Source organism: Eschrichtius robustus, chromosome 15 (assembly GCF_028021215.1).
Source record: "Eschrichtius robustus isolate mEscRob2 chromosome 15, mEscRob2.pri, whole genome shotgun sequence".
NCBI classification, from domain to species: Eukaryota; Metazoa; Chordata; class Mammalia; order Artiodactyla; family Eschrichtiidae; genus Eschrichtius; species Eschrichtius robustus.
This window is the reverse complement of record NC_090838.1, coordinates 58,921,758-58,943,714: the sequence shown is the minus strand read 5'-3', so window position 1 is coordinate 58,943,714 and position 21,957 is coordinate 58,921,758. Positions and strand designations below refer to the sequence as shown.

The 21,957-nt window shown below is 35.3% G+C and overlaps 1 protein-coding gene across 2 annotated transcripts in view; it reads right to left on the bottom strand.

Moving 5' to 3' along the window:
- The window catches only part of APLF (aprataxin and PNKP like factor), a 92,812-nt gene that overhangs the window by 6,252 nt on the left and 64,603 nt on the right, over nucleotides 1-21,957 (bottom strand). Inside the window, exons 8-9 of one of the 2 annotated variants that reach the window (XM_068564899.1) lie at nucleotides 17,497-17,622; nucleotides 3,166-3,208 (exon numbers count right to left, since the gene is read on the bottom strand). In XM_068564899.1, the coding sequence (XP_068421000.1) occupies nucleotides 3,190-3,208; nucleotides 17,497-17,622 (145 nt within the window). In that variant the 3' untranslated portion in view covers nucleotides 3,166-3,189. Of the gene's footprint in view, nucleotides 1-3,165; nucleotides 3,213-17,496; nucleotides 17,623-21,957 lie in introns of both variants that reach the window. The other variant, XM_068564898.1, reaches the window with a different exon arrangement.

Here is a 21,957-nt window from a genome sequence, read left to right as displayed (position 1 = left end):
GATCTTTTAATTTCTACTTCTGAAAAGAAAAAAGTCTACATAAGCACATGTGTGCATACAATTGCAGAACTAGAGAAATATGAAAATAGCTATCAGTAGGACATTCTAAATTTTGAGCCATGAATGGTACTGATCACCTAGAATCATGACTATCACATAATAATCAAAGCCAGAAAGAATGACTCCAATAATCAGGTAATAAAATGCTGATGATGATTTCTTTCAAATGCTGTCAACAAGTAAGGTAGCTAAGAAAGTTTAAAATAAAATTTTCCTGGCATTGATTACTCTTGTATTCAATATGTTGTGCTAAAACTGCAGCACTGTGAAAAAGTGTGGAAAGTTAGTGAAATTTTAAACCAATTCGATATACAAGGAGCTTAACAGATGATAGCAGTCAAACCTACAAAAATCGGAATACACTGCATGAACTGTTACATGTGTGGACGAACTTTACAAACTGAAGTGTTTTAGCAGTGCTACAAATCAGAAATTAAATAATAAGAATTTCATGTAGTTATTTTGTATTATAAAATTCTATAGTATTTGGTATATAGTATATGGGTCTATATTAACTTTTATTGTTTTATTATGTATTTATGATACCCCCACCTCAAATTTAACATGTGTTAAAAAAAAATCCCACAAACTACCTAGTTCTTCCTCCCGATCTCTATTATCATCTCCAGTCTCCTGATCATTTATACTTTAATTTTCAGTCATTCCTATTTCCTTTACCTCATCCCACCCCCCACACCACAACCAATCAGTTGGCAAATCCTATTGACTCTTCCTTCAAAATCTCACTTGTATCCAATCCTATCTTCCTACTCTCATGGTAGCCTAGTTCTGGTCCTTTATTCAACTACCTAACTAATCTCCAGAAGGCTTCCCCTACTCTAATTCAGACTGCTCATCACCAGGGGTAAAATACTGGCTCACCACTATTTGTCAGTGCACATACCTCTTTGGTCTAGCTTTCAAGAGCTTCTATAATCTGACCTCAATACATCCCTTTAGTACCATTCACAGTAACTTCAGAGACTCTCCCTGTCACTTAAACTGATCCACCTTCTAACTCCAAACACAACTTTCCATTTTCTACTCAATGTCCTTGACTGATCTATTATTCACTTTGTCTGGGATGTCCTATACCCACCCACGCAAAGCTAAGAAACAAAGATAACTGAAATCCTACCATCTTAAAGACCAACTTAAAATTCCCTTATCAAGTCTACCCTGATAAACCCTGGCAAAAAGTGCTCCATCCCTTTCCTCCAAGATTTTAGAGCATCTCACCCCAAGCATGCAGAGCCAGAGCTGGTTCTCATGTATCTCTGTAACTCTGCTCACTTGGAAGACACATAATAAATGAATAAATGAGTGAATGAGTAAATGAATTGTTACATAAATCAGATTAAGACCTTGGGTAATGTTAAACTTTAAGATTTGGGAAATAAGAAAAACAAGTATGTTAGAATTTTATTTTAGATATCTCTAAATTAAGAAATATGAGACCTCAACATTTAATATTTTAAATACCCCAGACACCTTAATTTATAGGTTTTTAGAGTAGGAAGAGATATTCTGACTATATTACCACATAACGACTCTTGAAAGTATATTAAATGTATAAGGCTAAACTGTTACATTAAAATATCATACTTAAAAAAAAAAACTGTCTTTCCAACAAAATAAACAGTTGTTCTTAAGAAAAGTTAATTGTTCTAAAAATATGTTCTTCCTTCAGAAGACACTTCAATGATAATTCAAAGAGATTTTTCAAAGAAAATTCAGATACTTTTAACTATGCCATATGATGAATATTGACGGTTTTAGGAAAATAGTTCCTAGTTCTGTAAAGATATACAAACGTGTCAAATGCTCTTTCATGGGGCAGTGTTGAAATTTGTCAATAAAATAGAGTTTTAATCAAATATTATTACATTATTGTTCAAAGGAAAGTTAATTTAACAACCATAAATGCTATAGCTTTAGATACAGCCCCAATAAAGAAAAGTATAACATATAAACTCTGTACCATATTAGCTCAGATAAAGTGATTAAATCTGTATCTGGAGTATTAAAGCACTGAAGTGTGTTTCAATAAGAAAGAGCAAATAGAATTCCCTTGTGGTGAAATTAATTATTTTTATCACTTGGTTACAAGTTGGCTGTGTTTATACATATACAAAGGCAAGTGGGCATAGCCTGGATAGTACATTTTATTCTCTCACTCTGTGGGCAGAAATACTGGATGCTGAATTGGCCTCTGCATTATATAAATGACACAAAGAAGCCAGAATTTGTTAAAGGGAAAAAATATTAGAGTTCAGAAGCAGGGGAAGCAGAAGGTAAAACAGACTGATGTAAACAGGACTGACGGTCATTCCATAGTTGCATCTCCGGTGCCTATCTCCCCTTCTTCTTCCCCAAAACTAGCTTCTACTGGGGATCCCTGTGGTTCTGAAGAAAGGGACTCTGCCTTGGTTCCAAGGGTGGAACAAACTAATCAGTGGTCACAGTGATTAATTCAAGAATAAGAATGTAACCTAAGCCAGTTTAAAAAAAGTTAATTTTATGATTTTTCCTAGGAATAGCGAGAGTCAAAGTTGTTCTCTCTCTCTCCTTACGTGTAAACATGGGGAGTTTACCATGTTGAATGGGGTTTAGCCAGTTGAATAAGGATGCATATAGTTCCTTGGTGGGGAGAGGAGCCAGTCTTAGGATAAAAATCACCCCTCTAAAGACAGGATGATGGAAGGAAACTGGGTTGTTGGTGACATTACTGACATTATTAATGAGCCAAAGCAACAAATCTTGTCTAATCTAGCCTTACTTCTGGACTTTTCAGTTATAGAAGCCAATATGATCTCTTTATCATTTAGGCCAGTTTGAGATTTTTGTTTTAAGGTACCTGCAAACAAAAGAATCATAACAGATACCAAGGCAAATATATATTGTTGGACAATGATTGTAGAAAACATCTGCTATACAAAAACTCATCAGTTATTAAATCTAAGAAAATTATTAAAATCAGCAATTCAACAAATTCACAGAAGCAGAGATTTAAAAAATTCACAATAACTGGAAACTGTATCTAGGTTTAACAGGAGAATCCATTTGAAGGTTTCATTTGGAGTTTCCTGAAGTAAAATTACTTACCTGGAAATGTACTATGTCTATATTCTATCTTGTGCTGGGGATTCTTCCTTAAAAAAAAGGGAAAAAAAAAGAAAGAAAGCAAATATAAGGTCTAGTTTGACAATCACTGAAAAGGAATAGGACTATTTAAATTAAACTAGAGCACTCATTAACCTATGAATAAAATTAGCAGTAAACCTCTTATTGAAAAGCATTTGCTCTGTTATTGTTGTTGCTGTTAACTATAGTCCCCGAGCTGTACAAAGCATTTGCTTTTTAATTACAACATTCACTGAGTGTCTACTCCATGCCAGGCATACTTCTAGATGCAAAGACAGAGTGATGAACCAGATAAAGTGCTGCCCTCATGACTGACATTCTACAGAAAGGCAGTATGAGACAAATAAAATATAATACAATATACTGTATTTCTAAAATGTCAATGCCATATATCACATATATAAAGATATGAGGTAAATTAGTAAAGTATATAACACAAAATATCAAATTGTGTGTGTGTGTGTGTGTGTGTGTGTAATATCTAAAAGGATACTTCTAAGGCTCTTCTAGAATCCAAAGACAAAAGCATGTAAGTCATGTCTCTCCAAAGAACACCAATCAACTGTTATGAGAAAACAAGAAAGTCAGTTTGCATCAAGAAATTTATAACAACATATCCCAAAGTCAAACAGAAACTACTGTTTGAATATCTACTTTTGATTATATATATTGATGATCGCTTCTATCATTTCATTAAACAAATGTTTGGGTACACTGTGTATACAACACATTCTCCACAAAGTACAAAACGACCCAGGCAGCAAAACCCCAAAGCAGCAACTGGTTGATCATGACCCACTTGGTGGGTACCTTTCTCCTAGGGGACTGACAAAGGAGAGCCGGGGAGCGCTGACGGTAGACATGTGCTGAGGTATACAGTTCATATGAAGCTGTTGTGAGGATTCAGGAGTAATACACAATAAGTCCTCAGTTTAAGGGCATAGTAGGCAGTAAGTAATTAATGTTAGCCACTGATTCATTCATCAGTGGTCCAAGAAATAGGCATGGGCCACTTATTACATGCCAGGCTCTGTGTCAGGTGTCAGCGACATTTCTTATTGCTAATATCTCTTCTTTTGGGGTAACTTTTCCTACGATATGAGCATTAAACACAGTACGAGAGTGTAACCACACAATTAACTGGGGTCATAACTCAATAGTTTTGAAAAGTGGAAAAAAGATTCCCCAAAAGATTGTGTGTTTGGGGTAATTAACCCAAATTTGACCTTTTGATGGAAAAGAAACTTCAAAGTTGAAAGGAATAAACTGGATAACTTAAACGTGATGAAGGGAGCTGCAAATGAACAAAGCTGCCATGATGCTCTGTGGGACGATCTCTCCTTACTGAACGTGCTGGCACAGGTCATTAACTTGTTTAACTCAGTCTTTATTAAAGTACAATTAATGTTGGACATCAGGGGAGGTAGAACAGAAAAATGGGGGACATTAATACCAAAGGTATTTTTCATCAACAATCTGGAAAAAATTGCTGATCCTTTGAGATTGTTTTTGGTAACCTTTTTAAAATCTTTTTTTTTTAATTGTGGTAAAATATACTAGTAACTTTTTATTTTGAAAAAATGTCAAACTACTGAAAAGTGGCAAGATTAGTACACAGAAATTCCATATATCTTCATCAAGGTTCTTCAAGTGTTAACATTCTACACAGATGCCTCACTATTAACTATTATCTATCTGCAGTCATTTGAGATTTAAAGGCTTTTTCTCCTTCCTTTTAATACATGTTTGCTTCAGGTACCAAGAAGTCCTAACCTTTTCCTGCTTTGCCCTTAACAGAGCAGGATTACTGAAAAGTTCAATATGGTCTTAATTGTTTGCTACTGGAGCCTCCTTCAAAAGCTGCTTTAGAAACTTTCAAGTAACTAAATGTCAGACTTTAAAAACAAGTATAGAAATGAAACCAAGTGAGTTAATGGAGACAAGTACAGTTTGTGTACCAAATACCAGTTAAAAGACAGTGGACATCCACTGTCAGGCTAGCAAGATCGAAAGGAAGAGTAACTTTTTTAAAAGGCCAAATGAAGACACAGTATCAGGACTGACATGTATATATTAATATGTATAAAATAGATAACTAATGAGAACCTGCTGTGTAGCACAGGGAACTCTACTTCACTGTACAGTAGAAACTAACACAACACTGTAAAACAACTATATCCCAATTAAAAAAAAAAGAAAGAAAGAAACCATGGTGGGGATGGAGGTAATGGTTCAACCCAAAAGTTGCAGAAGGTGGTTCCCCATCATCTTGGTACACATCCACAGGTGCGCTCATATACTCCATTTACATAATCTAACCTCACACACTACCTAGGAAAAGGCAAGCCATTTCAGAATAAACGAATAGGGAAAAAAGTTTACACTGGTATATTGCAAAAAGGAAGAGCAGAAATATGTGTTATGAAATTTTGTGCTCAGAGAATTTCAGCTCCATGTGCAGATTCCCATCTGCCTTAGAGGGGGAAAAGCTGTTTCTCTGAGGTTCTGCTAATAGCTTCCATCCTTTCCTAAGAGAACTTGCTATTTTCATTAAAAGGCAGATGTTAAGACTGCAATGTAGACCAGAAGAAACTAGCTGAGTTGGTACTTTTCCACATTTAACTTAGAGATCAAACTTCCAATTTAAAACAAAAGTATTAATTAATTAATATCAATAGAGATTCTGCTGGTTAATTCATTGAAAATGAAGAAAAAATATCCTCTGGGACAGGTTCAAAAGTTTCCTGTTTTGGGGTATTTTCAAAAATACTTTATTCTTTCTTGATGCTATAACTCACAGAATAGATAGACTTCAGTAAGAAAATGAGCCAAAGCAGAAACAAAAATGTATCATCACATTTATGTGCAAAAGCACATACTCAACAACAAATTTTAGGCATGTTTTGTTCACACAGCAATTTAAATGTAAAGTACTTAAGTGTTCTGAATGTTAAATTATCCTCTCCTTCAAGGTCCCTCCACCTTTATTTGCAGCCCAATCCTTCATTTCTACTTTGGGAAAAAAGTTTTTTATTTTTTGCCATTTATAGGCACTTGCTGACAGCCGTTTTTTTTTTTTTTTTTAACATCTTTATTGGAGTATAATTGCTTCACAAATGGCATGTTAGTTTCTGCTTTATAACAAAGTGAATCAGTTATATATATACATATATCTCCGTATCTCTTCCCTCTCGCGTCTCCCTCCCTCCCACCCTCCCTATCCCACCCCTCCAGGTGGTCACAAAGCACCAAGCTGATCTCCCTGTGCTATGCGGCTGCTTCCCACTAGCTATCTATTTTACATTTGGTAGTGTATATATGTCCATGTCACTCTCTCACTTTGTCCCAGCTTACCCTTCCCCCTCCCCGTGTCCTCAAGTCCATTCTCTAGTAGGTCTGCGCCTTTATTCCCGTCTTGCCCCTAGGTTCTTCATGACCTTTTGTTTTTTTAGATTCCATATATATGTGTTAGCATACGGTATTTGTTTTTCTCTTTCTGACTTACTTCACTCTGCATGACAGACTCTAGGTCCATCCACCTCACTACAAATAACTCAATTTCATTTCTTTTTATGGCTGAGTAATATTCCATTGTATATATGTGCCACATCTTCTTTATCCATTCATCTGCTGATGGACACTTAGGTTGCTTCCATGACCTGGCTATTGTAAACAGAGCTGCAATGAACATTGTGGTACATGTCTCTTTTTGAATTATGGTTTTCTCAGGGTATATGCCCAGTAGCGGGACTGCTAGGTCATATGGTAGTTCTATTTTTAGTTTTTTAAGGAATCTCCACACTGCTCACAGCCTTTTTGCCAAGAATATTCTTCTAACTCTACACTGCTTGTCTAAGTACCTTGTGCAGGAAAACAACTCTGATAATTACTGGGAAATATCTCCGGAACATCTTGTCCATATCCACCGTTTGGTACTTACCACATAATTTTTTATACTGTCATCTAAATTTTCAACACAAATGTTTGTGTGTGTGTGCGCGCGCGTGTTATCTCATCATCTGTCAAATGAGCTGCTGGAGGTCATGGGTTTTTCTTACATTTTTGAATATCTTTTATAGCACTTACAAGAGTACCTTTTACAAGGTGGCATTCAACTATATTTTTCATAAATTAGCTACCTACTACAATATCATCAACTCTTTTCCTTCAAAAAGAGTTTTTTTTTTAATTGAGCTTTTACATGAGTTTCCAAAATGATCAAATATTTTCTATTTTCCTATTTAAGAGGAAAAAAGACACTTGTTTTTGCTACCTATAGTATTATCTCTTAAGAAAATGATTGTTGAAAAAAACTTGAAAGAATCATTTGCGGGACTTCCTTGGTGGCGCAGTGGTTAAGAATCCACCTGCCAATGCAGGGGACACAGGTTTGATCCCTGGTCTGGGAAGATCCCACGTGCTGCAGAGCAACCAAGTCCGTGCGCCATAACTACCGAGCCTGCGCTCTAGAGCCCGTGAGCCACAACTACTGAGCCCACGTGCCACAACTACTGAGCCTGCGCTCTAGAGCCCGTGCTCCGCAACAAGAGAAGCCACCGCAATGAGAAGCCCGTGCACAGCAACGAAGAGTAGTCCCCGCTCCCCGCAGCTAGAGAAAGCCCGCGCACAGCAAAGAAGACCCAACAGAGACAGATAAATAAATAAATAAATAAAATAAAAATGCCAATCTTTAAAAAAAAAAAAATCATTTGCAATACAAACCAAAGTTTAAAATTCTCATTGGTTGGTACAAAACACGATTTCTAATAACTTCTAGACTGATGAGTTTTCTTACATCAATGTTAATTTTTTTTTTTTTTTTGGAAATTGTAATCCATGGATCGTGATGCTTTTAGAAGTCTATCCTTTGAAAGGCAGTTTTTCTGTTGGATATAAGCCAAAGAATGCCTATTCTCATTAGGCTGAAAAGAATGTCAATGTGCTGAAATTGCTCTGCATTCACACCTACAAAGTTAATAATCAAAGTACTCGCGGAAGCTTTTTACACAAACCTAGGACTAAAATATGTTAGAATTTCCTGCCATTAACAATTCATATTACTTCCGCAGGAAACAATGAAAATCCGACAACCATATTAAGCAGACTCCACTGCAATCAGGTTCCTGAGATACTGACTGCTCAGCATCATAGGACACTTAGCTCTAGTCAATCAATCACTCCGGTTAACAGGAACACAGAGTGTCCTTCACAGACGCTTAAGAGACAGATGCCACTGTGACTTGGACTAGTTCTCATCTGGCTTGTTAAACTTTAGATCACCAGCATTATGCTGTGGAAGGGGTTCAGGTTTCGAGATCAGAAGAACCGAGTCTGAATTCAAACTACACTGTTTACTGGTTATGTGATTCAGGGCAAGTCCTGTGACCAAGTCTCTACTTCCTCATCTGTAAAGCAGGGAAAATACTGCCTACCTCACACAGGGTTGTTTGAAGCATTAGATGAAGTGATGTGCATAAACATTTGTAGGCCATTAAGCATTTTACAGGTGTCAACTATTTTTATAGAAACAGAAATCAATTTTACTTTAAGATAGCCAACAATGTCTAAAAATTCTATGTGCCAGTAAAAGTAATTGCCAACTAATACTAGAAGCTGAATTTTTCCTTCAATAATACATATAATTATGATTGTTGAATATTTCCCCAATTGCATTTCACATATTTATAGAATATTTTATAACATTTGCCCATGCATATCCTATTTTTAAAAATCAGTTATTAATAATAAAGCAGAAAGTCTTTTTCATATAACCCTGGGTTAAGGCTAAGTGGCAATACTGTACAGCTCTTTGGGGACATATGAACATCTGAAATAACCTTCAAGGACAATGCAAAATTCCACCCAGGACTTTTTCCTAATAATGAATGGAAATACTTAGAATTCATTCATAAAAGATTTACATCAACCTTTTCCACAAATAGCATTTTCTGTAACTCAGCAGGCCTCAAAATCCTGTTTTTTGACTTTTTTTAAATCTTTGGGTTCTAAAGATAGACGTATACACCCATAACTACACCAGGTTTTTATGAGCTGTTACATTTTAAAATATACATTTTCCAAAGCATTTCTGGTCTTAATGATATAGACACATGAATAACAAATACATATCTGAAGGAAGAACACTCAGTAAGAGAAAATAAAAAATGTCTTCAAATTTGCTATGGCCCTAGGGTATTTGGAAAAACAGAGATTTGTATAGCTCAAGGAGAATGAGGGAGAAGGAAAAGAGTAGGCAATGAAGTCAGAGAAGAACTTGTAAGCCATGGTAAAGAGTTTTGTGGGAGGCTATCGGATGATTCTGAGTAAGAAATCAACATGATATGACTTATTTTCAGAGAATTGCTCTGGTTGATGCGTGGAAAATGAACTATTAAGGGGCAAGAAAAGAAACAAGGATATCAGTTAAGAAGCTATTGCGGTACACCAGGTCAGAGATGATGGTGGTTATGACTAAGACGACTGAAGTAGAGGAAGTAGGAAATGGTCAGGTTCTTAATGTATTTAAAGGTTGAAATGGCAAGAACTGCTGATGGATTGAATGCGTGATGTGAAGAAAAGAGAAGAATCAAGGGCACGTCTTGGTTTGGGGCCTAAACACTATGTGAATGGTGAAGTCATTTACAAAGGTGGAGAACACTTGGGAAAGAGTTGTTTTCATGACAAAAATCAAGAGGTCTGTTTCTGATATAAGTTTGACCTATTTTACAACCAAGTGCAGGCATTTAAACATTTGAGTCTGAAGCCATTACCCTGAATTAGCTCACCTAGGGAGTAAGAAGGGAAAGGATCAAAGAACTGAACCCTGGGCTCAGCAATAATTACAGGTGGGAAAAAGGAGGCAGCAAAGAAGGCTAAGGAAGAGTAGCCATGAATGTAACTGATCTGACTTTATGAATATGACTATATTTCTCTCTGTTCTAGATTTCCCCACTATTGAATGGAGGCTCCCAGAGCACAAATGATCCAACCTTCTTGTTTTCATGAGGAACTGAAGCCCAGGAAAATCAAACGACATTCAAAGTTTTGCTACAGAATTGGCATAACCATAACTAGAACCTAAGTCTGCTAATTTAAAAACCCATTATCTCTCCATCATAAAGAGCTACCTAAAGATTAACTAGGCAGTGACAAGAACAGAATAATAATTTTTATTTTTGTTTACTTCCAAAAATTTGATAACTTAATACCAAACCTACCACTCAAAATTTTAAAATGAACCTAAAGTACTGTTTTACATCAACTTCTACAAAACTGACTAGTACATCAGATGCTCAATATCCACTCAATTAATAAATGATCATACTATATGTTTGTTTTCATTCCAAAATAATTTATCTTGCACTTCTGAAATTCAACACTTATTTTAAAACCTAAAGCAAAAACATGAATCCTATGTTTTCAAATATTTAAGTCTCAAATTCAGGAGAAAAAGGAAAATTAACAAATATGGTCTGTATTAAATACTGAAAGAGTAAGCCAGCATAAAATAAGAGAAAGTAGTCAATCTGCTAATTGAAAGTCATTACAATTTACTATCTCTGCCAAGAGAGCTCTGAAAATTTGTATACATGTGCAATTAACACTAAATATAAGAAAAACAAACATTAATATGAAAGAGAATGTATATTCAAATAAAGGAGAAAGAAAAACAAAACCACAGAAGACACTCCAGCACATTTTGTCAAGGCTATATGACACATTACATGTCAAGTAGCAATGTTGTTACTGCTACCTCTTTTTTGTTGTTGTTACTGCTATTTCTAAATGAAGTTAAACAAAAATTTATAGCCAAGTCTCAGGTAAAACTGTGCAGCCAGCGATTAACATTTATTGTAAGATACTTTCTTCTAAGATTGTATTCTTACACATGATTAAAAAACCGTAAGCGTGGCAAGTGATGACAGGTTACTTACTTCCTATATATGCAGAGCCTATAAAAATGCGATCAACTTTGATTATTCTTAACTACAAATAAAATAATCGACAGTCTCACATGACTGATTCTGGGAATCTCAGCTACGAGGCAATTAGAGTTTCCCTATTAAAACCTATTTATTTTGCCTCAAATAATATAATATGAATTTACACTAAACACACACATTCCTATTTTTTTATTAAGCAGCTTCTAAAAATCAGTATCTTGTAGTTTAAGGTGTACATTTGCATATAGGATCAATTAAGATAACACTGCAATAACTTGAAACACTTTGAAAATAAAAGAGAAAATAGCAAAAGACTAGATCATAGCTATAAATCTGGATCAACAAATAAAAAAAGACAGTAATTTTAATATCAACGAATTATGCTTGTGGCAAAAACACTTATGTTTTTTCACACTATACAGATCATATTGCAGATTCACTACAATCAGAGCACTTATAGTTGATCACTGATAACACTTCCTTACGTCACCCCTCTTAGAAGGTATTATAATTAATAAAAAAAAAATTGGGCATTGGCTTCTGGAAAACATGAAGGCAACAACACTTTCATTTGTATAATACATGCCTGCCTAAGGTTTTATAAATCTAAGACAATATACGTGTTTGACTTTACATTTTTACACTAAGCTGGTTGAAGATGGATTCTGTTCATTTTAGTGTATACATATTCTAAGTTTAGTGCTTAATTTAACAAATAAGAACAGGAGTAACGCACTGAAAAAAACCCTATTATGCACCAGAGGAAGTGAGTCAGAGGCAAGCACAGCAATCACTGCATTATCCTGGACATTAAGTATCTAATGTTCTAATTTAGACAAGTACCTTAAGCTAATCAAATGCATTAAACAGAACGAGTCTTCTGACAGGCTGCAGTGTACAGCGCAAAGGGAAAAAAACTGGTTAAATGCGTGAGATACTGAAAATGATAACAACTAGTTCTTTCAAATTATCATTTTTCAAGTTGATTTAATTTTGTTAGATTTTTAGAAGTATAATGTCAGAGAAAATATTAATAATGCCTGTAGTTTTAGGAAAAATAAAATTTAATAATTAAAGATCCTTTTTTCAACATCAACCTCCTATATTATATGGGCTATGGGAATCTTTATTTTTACTATAGAATACATTTATTAATATGTGAGCCATATCTGTTTTTCTATTTTACTCATTGGATGAAATGTCTGAAAATCAGGTATACCCATGTATGTACAGTTTTATGTTTGCATATTTGCTCTCTAGTGATAAAAACTCTGACCATAGATGACAATACTTGTAACTACAAAACAATACCATATAAATTTAGGTAGCTGATACAGTATAAGATTATTTAATGTATTATACAACATTTGAGATCACCTAGATTTATCAAAACGAGAAACTGACTTGGACACATTCAAGGGATTAGAAGGTAAGATTGGGAAGCAAACAAATTAAAAGCCAACCTAGTATTTCACTTGGGAGAATACTTGTTTTTACTTGAGAATAATTCTTATCCTGTTTTGTGAAGGCAAATTTTTAAAGATAAAAAGCAAACAAAGATGTTTTAGCTCATGAATTTCATCTCTCTTCCAAATGTGTCAACCATCATGGAATACACGCTTATCACAACTTTACTTTTAGAACATATATATCTTTACTTTTCTAAATATATCAATTTCTGGATGATTTCGGTGGGTTATTTTATGATCAGTGAGGCTTCAATATTTTTCTTCTATGGCTACAGGAAAAATCTGGCATGCATTTACATAAAAACTTGCTTTTAAGCAAGCTAATTTAGAACATTTTATCATTCTGATACAGTAGGCTTATATTCTAGCGCTGTTGAAACAAACATCTAGGACCAAGATGGAGCCACTCCTGCCTAGGGTGCCATGTCAGCAAACTGAAACATAAGATAACTTTCAGGTCCCTGTAAATGCTCTGCTTGACCAGAGACACCGTGTATCCAGTCAGCCAATCCCCACAGGCCAAACCAACTCTGGGCTCTATACTTATTTCTTTGTTCCTTCTCACCCCAAACAAGGTTGACTATGGGGCCCCAGCCAATCAGACATTTTCTATTTTCCTCTTCCTTGTTCTTTATTCTTCATCCTATAAAAACCTCCTGTCTTCTGCCCCATGTTGCACTTCTCCAAATGGAGACTGTCTGCTTCATAAAGTGTTAAAGTTAATTTGTATCACCCAAACTGTCTTCTTTAAATCATTTTTTAACAGCACTAAACAGTATATGGCTAAAAAAATAAGTTATTCTTGCAAATCAAGATTGTTAAAGAAAAAATAGCTCACAACATTATATCAATTTAGTTATAGAAATGATACAACATAAATTTACTAGATGTGTTTTTTGCCTAACTAAAAATGATAATGTGACAAGAAAGGATATATAAATATATATCATGCTTCTATAATCTAGTTTCTAGTATCTTGTTGATTTGAAAAATTCACGATTTCTTCAAAGTACTTTATCTGGGTTTTGTTTTTTTTTTTTTAACTCCAAAATATTATTTTGCCATGTGGCTAAAAAGGCAAGCACTATCAATACTTTAGAAGCGCTAACAATGGTGGAATCAGGCCACAACACAGAGAAATGCTGGACCGGAGGAGGGAGGAGACTTGGTTTTGAGCTCGATAGCTTTGCAGTCTTAGGCAACTCAATCTTCCTTTGTTTCCATTCCCTTATTTGTAAAACAGTAGTCAGAGTAAGCAATCATATCTAACATTCTCCAAGAGTCTCTCTGAACTGTAATTAAAATTAATGAGGGAGAAAAAAATCTTAAGATTTTATCTTCAAGTGGAAACAAGGACACCAAGCAGCTCAACAGATGAAAAAGAAAAACACAATATACATACATGTAAAATATATTTAGATATAGATATGAAAGTTTCTACTAGTACATGTGAGTCACTGGCCTTTGAATAATTTCTCTTGACTACTCCCTACTCTGCCCCCATTTAAAGAGATTGATGAAATAAAGGCAGCAATTTTTGACATCATTATTCTTAGCAAGGCTTTGCATTTTGTTTTTATTCTCCTCGAGAATAGGCATATTTGTATTTTGCTTCTGAAAAGGGTGCAGGACATCATGGCAGACCAATACTCTTGTTTTAACAACTAGAAAAAAAACCCTGATAAATGGTTAAAAATATATTTATGAGAGAATTGTGGGAGCAACGAGAATTTTATATTATCTAAAATTCCAAAGAGGAAAAAGTGCTTCCTAGGTGAGCTGACAATAACTGACTCCTTTCTTCCGTAGAAGCCTTTGACAATTCTTAGTGTGGGCTAAGGATAAGATTTGGACCAAGTGGAGGCGCACTATTTTAGGAAAGAGAAATTAGTACAGCTTATCATGATCTCATGGGGTTGTCACAACAGTCTAGAAACCAAAGGAACCCCAAACACAAGGCTGATTTTTCCCAAGAAATATTTGCTGAGTTCCTGGGAGGTCTGAGAGGCTTAAGTTCTGAATCTGAATCTGCAAAAAGGCAGAGTGAAATCTCTAACTCAGGTAGTGTTTCAGAGACAAAGTACTACTAGAAGTAAGAGATCTGTAACAAACACATAACTAGCTTCTAACCATCAGTTATGAGGAAATACAAGGGAACATAATGAATGACAATTTGGTAATGCAATCAGCAAAATCCAGACTAAGGGATACTCCTCAGTACAAATGGTCAGCTTTCTTACACAAATATATTGCAAGGGAAAAAACAAAGAGGAACCTATTGATTAAATAACTTAAGAAACATGGCCACTTTTTGTCATACATGGACCTTAACTGGATCTGGATGCAAAGATACAAAACGAAAAAAAGAATATTATGAGACTATAAGGGAATTGGGATACCTGACAGAATATTGAGATATTAAAGATTTATTTAATAATGGTATCATAGTATTGGGTTGGCCAAAAAGTTCATTCGGTGTTTAAAGTAAAAATAAAAGACGTATTTTTCATTTCCACCAAGAACTTTACTGAACAACATATTCACTGTTTTGTTCCACTACCATCTGGCATTTTTCAGGCAACTTCATAATTCTATCTTCTCAAAACTTTTTACCTTTTTGAGCAAAGAACTGTTCCAGGTGCCTCTTACAGTCTTCCAGGGAACTGAAATTTTTTCCATTAAGAGAATTTTGTAAAAACCGAAATAAATGGAAATCTGAAGGTGCAATGTCTGGTGAATATGGCGGATGAATCAGAACTTCCCAGCCAAGCTCTAACAGTGTTTGCTTGGTCATCAAAGAAACATGCAGTCATGCATTATCCTAAAGGAAGATTATGTGTTTTCTTGTTGACTAATTCCGGATGCTTTTTGTCGAGTGCTGTTTTCAGTTGGTCGAATTGGGAGCAGTACATGTTGGAATTAACCGTTTGGTTTTCCGGAAGGTGCTCATAATAGAGGACTCTCACCATATACACAACATCACCTTCTTTGGATGAAGACCAGCCTTTGGTGTGGTTAGTGGTGGTTCATTTCACTTGCCCCACGATCTCTTCTGTCCCACATTATTGTACAGTATCCACTGTACAAAAAAAGTGTACAGTGTACACTTTTCATTGCCCGTCACAATTTGTTTTAAAAACGAAACGTTTTTGTTACATTTAAGTAGAGAATTGCATGTGGAAAAAAGGTCAAGGAGGATTTTTTCGCTTAACTTACGTGGAACCCGAATGAGGTGACATATGGTCACCTTATCTTTGATAAAGAAGGCAAGAATATACAATGGAGCTCAATAACAAAAAAACAAACAACCCAATCAAAAAATGGGCAGAAGACATAAATAGACATTTCATCAAAGAAGACATACAGATGGCCAAGAGGCACATGAAAAGATGCTCAACATCACTAATTATTAGAGAAATGCAAAGCAAAACTACAATGAGGTATCACCTCACACCAGTCAGAATGGCCATCATCAAAACATCTACAAACAATAAATGCTGGAGAGGGTGTGGAGAAAAGGGAACCCTTCTGCACTGTCGGTGGGAATGTAAATTCAGCCACTATGTAATACAGCCACTATAGAGAACAGTATGGAGTATGGAGGTTCCTTAAAAAACTAAAAATAGAACTACCATATGACCCAGCAATCCCACTACTGGGCATATACTCTGCCTTCTTATTGAAAACCAAATCATAGAAATAGCAACAATTTCAAAAACGGCAGTAGGTTCAGTAACCTGTATTCCAAAATTATCTAAGAAAGACAGTTGTCTAGAATTAAAGCTCTCTAAGAATGGAATCCTACTTCTTTCCTTGGTAGTTTGATTTATTTCAAGTTCATTCATTCATTCAACAAAGTTGCAGATAAAAAAGTCGTAACTGGAGGGACTTCCCTGGTGGTCCAGTGGTAAAGAATCTGCCTTCCAATGCAGGGGACGCGGGTTCAATCCCTGGTCGGGGAACTAAGATCCTACATGCCACGGGGCAACTAAGCCCACATGCCATAACTACTGAGCTTGCGCTCCTCAATGAGAGAGCCCACGTGCTGCAAACTACAGAGCCCATGCGCTCTGTACCCTGCGTGCCACAACTACAGAGCCCACACACCCTGGAGCCTGAGCGCCACAACTAGAGAGAGAAAACCCGTACTCTACAACTAGAGAAGCCCACGCGCCACAAGGAAGAGCCCGCACCGCAACAAAAGATCCCGCACACCTCAACAAATACCCCACATGCCGCAACTAAAACCCAATGCAGCCAAAAAAATAAAGAAAATAAATAAATAAAAAGGAAATAAATTAAAAAAGAAATAAAGATGCTTAAAAAAAAAAAAGTCCTTACTGTCAAGGAACTTACTGTCTGGAGGAGAAGCCAATCCAGGAAAGAACTAAACACAATCTCATGAGATAAATTCTACTGTGCACGATACAGACGAGTACAAGATGCTATGGAAGGAGAGAGGGGAGGTCCTGTTTCCTTTTAGGATTGAGTTTCATGGGCTGGCAAGAATGGTGGACTGGCAGGCGTTGAGGGAGGCAGAGATAACATCCTGAATTGATTTATGTCAAACTAAGGAGTCTGCATAGAAGGTATAATGGGGTAGCACTGACAGCTTTTAAATTATCTGATTTACACTTTAGAAAGTTAGAAATGAGGAAAAATTTTAGGCATTTATAACGTTAATAACTTCAACAATTTAGAATTATCTAAAAGAAACATTACAATCCTACCTGTTAACAAAATGAAAACCTATTACCTACGGAAGTTTAAAAACTAACAGTTAAAGGCTTGAGATGAGAAGCTTGCCTGCAGTTTCTCCTGAATAAGTAACAGAGATTAAGCAGAAAAGGAGTAGAACCAAACACTTCAGGTTTACGTACCTATAACAAGATGCTCCATAGGGACATTCGGGCCGGTCATCAGCCTCACCTTGACACGTGATGTGTACACCTCCATAATCACTATCACCAGGGTGACTGAAGTGTTGAAAATGGACAGGATTCTTCCTATGAGAGTGATAAACATACTGTCAGAAAAAATAATTAATAGGATATAGTAGACTTCTAGATAAATTAGAAAAAAATAATTAATAGGATATAGCAGGAAACCAAACAATACACATCTGATTATTCTAGAACGTGAACCAACATGCTACGTGACAGTTAGTCAGTGCGGAACTCTCATGGTAGCAAAATAAATTTCTGGTGACATGGGGAAGACCATGAATGTCAATGGACAATCTGCAAACAGTACTTTATATAGGCTACATGCAACAGAATATACAGGATAATATAAATAGTATAAGCATACATAGCTTTTAAAGACTTTTAATAAAGTGAACACATCTACACTCCCTCTGCTAAGATAAAAAACAATATTACCAACATTCTAGAAGCCCTGCATGTCCCCTTCGAATCATTAAACCCATTTTACTACCCAAAGGTAACCACTATCCTGTCATCTGCAACAGTGTTTCTCAAACTTTTAAGTCTCAGGAAAAAAACTATTAAAACTCCAGAGAACTTTTATTTATGTGGGTTATTTAACCTATTAGAAATTAAAAATGAGAAATTTTTAAAATAAATTTAATTTATAATAGTAATAAACCCTTTACATATTATCATAAATAGCACATCTTAATGTAAATACCTATCTTCCAAAAAAATTCGTGGAGACATTGTTTTATACTTTGGAAATTTCTTTAATGTCTGGCTTAATAGAGGGCATCTGAATTCTCCTCCTATCTGCTTCTGCATTCAATCATTAACACGAATCATGTAGCCTCTGGGAATACTGTACACTTGTGAGTGAGAGAATCAGAGTGAAAAAGGCACACACACACAAAGTATTATTATGAAAATGGTTTTGGCCCAACAGGTTTCCTAAAAGCATCTTGGGGACCAGGACCTGCAAGGGCCTCTGGAACATACTTTGAGAAGCAATGTCACAAACAACATATTAGTTTTTCCTATATTTGAATTAAAATGGAAATATATAGTATGTACCTCTTTGAGAATGACTTTTTATGTTTGTATGATTACTCCACGTTACTTCATGTAACAGCAGTATACTTTTATTACTGTGTAACATTCCACTGTATGAAAGTGCTATAATTTATTTGTCCATTCTACTATTAATAGACTTTTGGACTCATTCTAGTTATTGGCTTTTATAAAGAATACTGCCGTGAACATTCTACTTTTGGCGTACTGTTAGAAGTAATAAACTAATTCAGCAAAGTTGGAGGATACAAAAATCAACACCCAAAAACCAGTTGTGTTCCTATATAACTGTAATGAACAATCCCGAAAGGAAATTAAGACCACAATTCAATTTACAATAACATTTTAAAATAAGATAGGAAATAAACGTAAGGAGGTGAAAGACATACACAGGTTTAATTTCTATTAAAGAAGACACAAATAAATGGAAAGACATCCCATGTTCATGGAATGGAAGACTTAATATTGTTAAGATGTAAATACTACCCAAAGCAATCTACAGATTTAAAGCAATCTCTATTAAAATCCCAATGACATTTTTTTGCAGAAATAGAAAAATCCATCCTAAACTTCATGTGAAATCTCAAGGGACCTCAAATGGACAAAACAATCTTGAAAAAGTTGAAGGTTTCACACTTCCTGATTTCAAAACTTATTACAAAACTACAGTTATCAAAACAGTGTGGTACTAACATAAAGACAGGCATATAGACACATGGACGAGAACAGACAGCCCAAAATAAACTCTTGCTTATATGGTCAAATGATTTTTCAACAAAGTTGCCAAGACCATCCCAAAAGGAAAGAATACTCTTTTCAACAAATGGTGCTGGAAAAAGAGGATATTCACATGCAAAAGAATGAAGTTGGACGCTTCCCTTACACCATATACAAAATTAACTCAAAATGTATCCAAGACATAAAAGTAAGACCTAAAATATAAAACTTCTAGAAGAAAACAGGGGGAAAGCTTCATGACATTGGATTTGTCAAAGATTTCTTGCCAAATGCAAAGGCAAGAAATGTAAAAGTTGCCTAAGTTCCATGAGACTGCCCAAAACTCTGCCTGTCCTTTTAGCCCTCAGTCTGGAACACTAAAAAATTGGCAAATGTCACAAGAGAAAAAGAAGCCTCAAGGTCCTGACTGCCTCTAATGTTCTCAAGCATGAGTGTTCCGCTTTGCTAGTTGTTTTCAGTGGGAGCTTTGGTCCTCAATAAGACACATTACCTTTATTAGAGATAAAACCCTTATTTTACAGACTATTAACTCATAATTTATATGACCTTATGGAGATAAAATCTACAAGTTTTAATTAAGGTATAAATTTCTTACAAGTTAATAAGAGACATTTCAATTTCTGTCCAATTTTTAAAAGCAGTTTACTAATGGAACCATATGCTCTTAAACAGAAAAACTATATGGCCCCAGAAGAACAAAATTTTCAAAAAGAAGTTTTTGGAAGCAACAGTTTCTATGAAGTTAAATGCTATTTTGTTGTTTTTTCGTTTCACAAAGGATTGAAATAAGATGTGACTGCTTTAGACAGGTTGAATTTGAAGTGCCTGTGATTTAAGTGGTGATTATCTGGATGTAAAATTTAGTACAGAAACCTGTGTTGGAGATACAGACTTGGGAGTTAATACCGTAACATCAAGGGAGTGAATAAGACTACCCCTGAGCAATAATTTTCCATTAAGACAGAACATGTAAATAAGTAATTAGGAATCAATGATTAGATAGTAAATATCAGATCTAATATCAAATATTAGAAAGTGTACGAGGAAATGTTGTGTAGAATAGAAGATGAGCAATTTAGGGAAGAATGAACATGTTAGAAAAGGACTAAGAAAGGAACTGAATGTGTCTTTAAGCAGGACAGGAGAGAGGAAACGGGAACAGCACATCCAAAGGACTTAACAAGAGCATGACAGCATGGTGCGTCCAAAGAATGACTGGGAGTGCAGGGTCTTCTAGACTATGCTAAGAAATCTGGCCTTTAGCCACTGAAGGATTCTGTAAAAGAGAGTAATATTGTCAGATTTTTTTCTCTCTCTTCTTTCTTATCTTTGTTTTTATTTTCTTAGCCAGATCATTCAGGCAACAATGAGGAAGGAATATGAACCTGACAGAAAGTTTAGAGACTTAGGAGATGATTCACTTGTCCCAGAGAGATCATGGCATGAGCTAAAGCAGTAGCATTGAGGCTGGAGAAAAGATACATTTAACTGATTGTTAAGATGGATGTATATAACAAGAACTCAATGTAGGTTATTTTCCCCCCTTTGTTACAAATATAAACATTTTGTTTTAAAGATTTCAGTGGCAAATATTTCTCAGGTATTAATTACGTATATCAAAATTAGTGAAAAAGTAAAAAAACTATTCATAAGCTATGACTGGTTAAAACTAACGTGTATCATCATCAAATATGTATGAATTCATTATGATCTTGATAAAACATTCAATCACATTTAACAAAGACAAATACCAGCCAAACACTGTTATGGACTGAATTGTGTTCCCTACCCCCAAATTTATATGTTCAAGCCCTAACCCCTAATGTGACTATATTTGGAGACAGAGCCTTTAAAGAGATAATTCAGATTAAATAAGGTCATGAGGGTAGGGTTTTAATCCAAAATGACTGATGTCCTTATAAGATGAGGAAGAGACTCCAGAGATGTGCATGCACAGAGAAAAGGCCACGTGAGGTCGCAATGAGAAGGCACTGTGTGCAAGCCAAGGAGAGAGCCTGCACGAGAAACCCAACCTGCCAACACCTTGATCATAGGCTTTCAGCCTCCAGAACTGTGAGATAATAAATTTCTGCTGTTTAAACCACCCAATCTGTGGCATTTTGTTATAGCAGCTCTAGTGAACTGATACAGATACCAAACAGGATTTTTCAAAAATCCAAAATAATAGAAGGTTTATATACTTCCATTTCACAAGTTTATAAATTATGTTCCATATGCAGGACTAAGGCCATTGCAAATAGACAAAATTGTGAATAAACGCATAAATTATAATTGTTGAAATTGAAAAATATAATTATTCAGGTGTTATAATGGCACTGCATTTTAAAGAGAGATACAATGAATGAGAAATTAACAGAATATGTGATATAAATATGCTATCGAATAGAAGACAAACTGTACTAGAATGTACTCATAAGATACTTGGTTTGATAAGTTGGAATGGCAAAGAAATACTTCTGAAATAGGGCTGGGTAATTATAAACATGCTAGAATAAACAGAGAGAAACTATAGCCTAAAACTAATTCACAAAGCATGAAATTAGAAAATATGGTACAGTGTTATCAAATGAAGTAAGTATA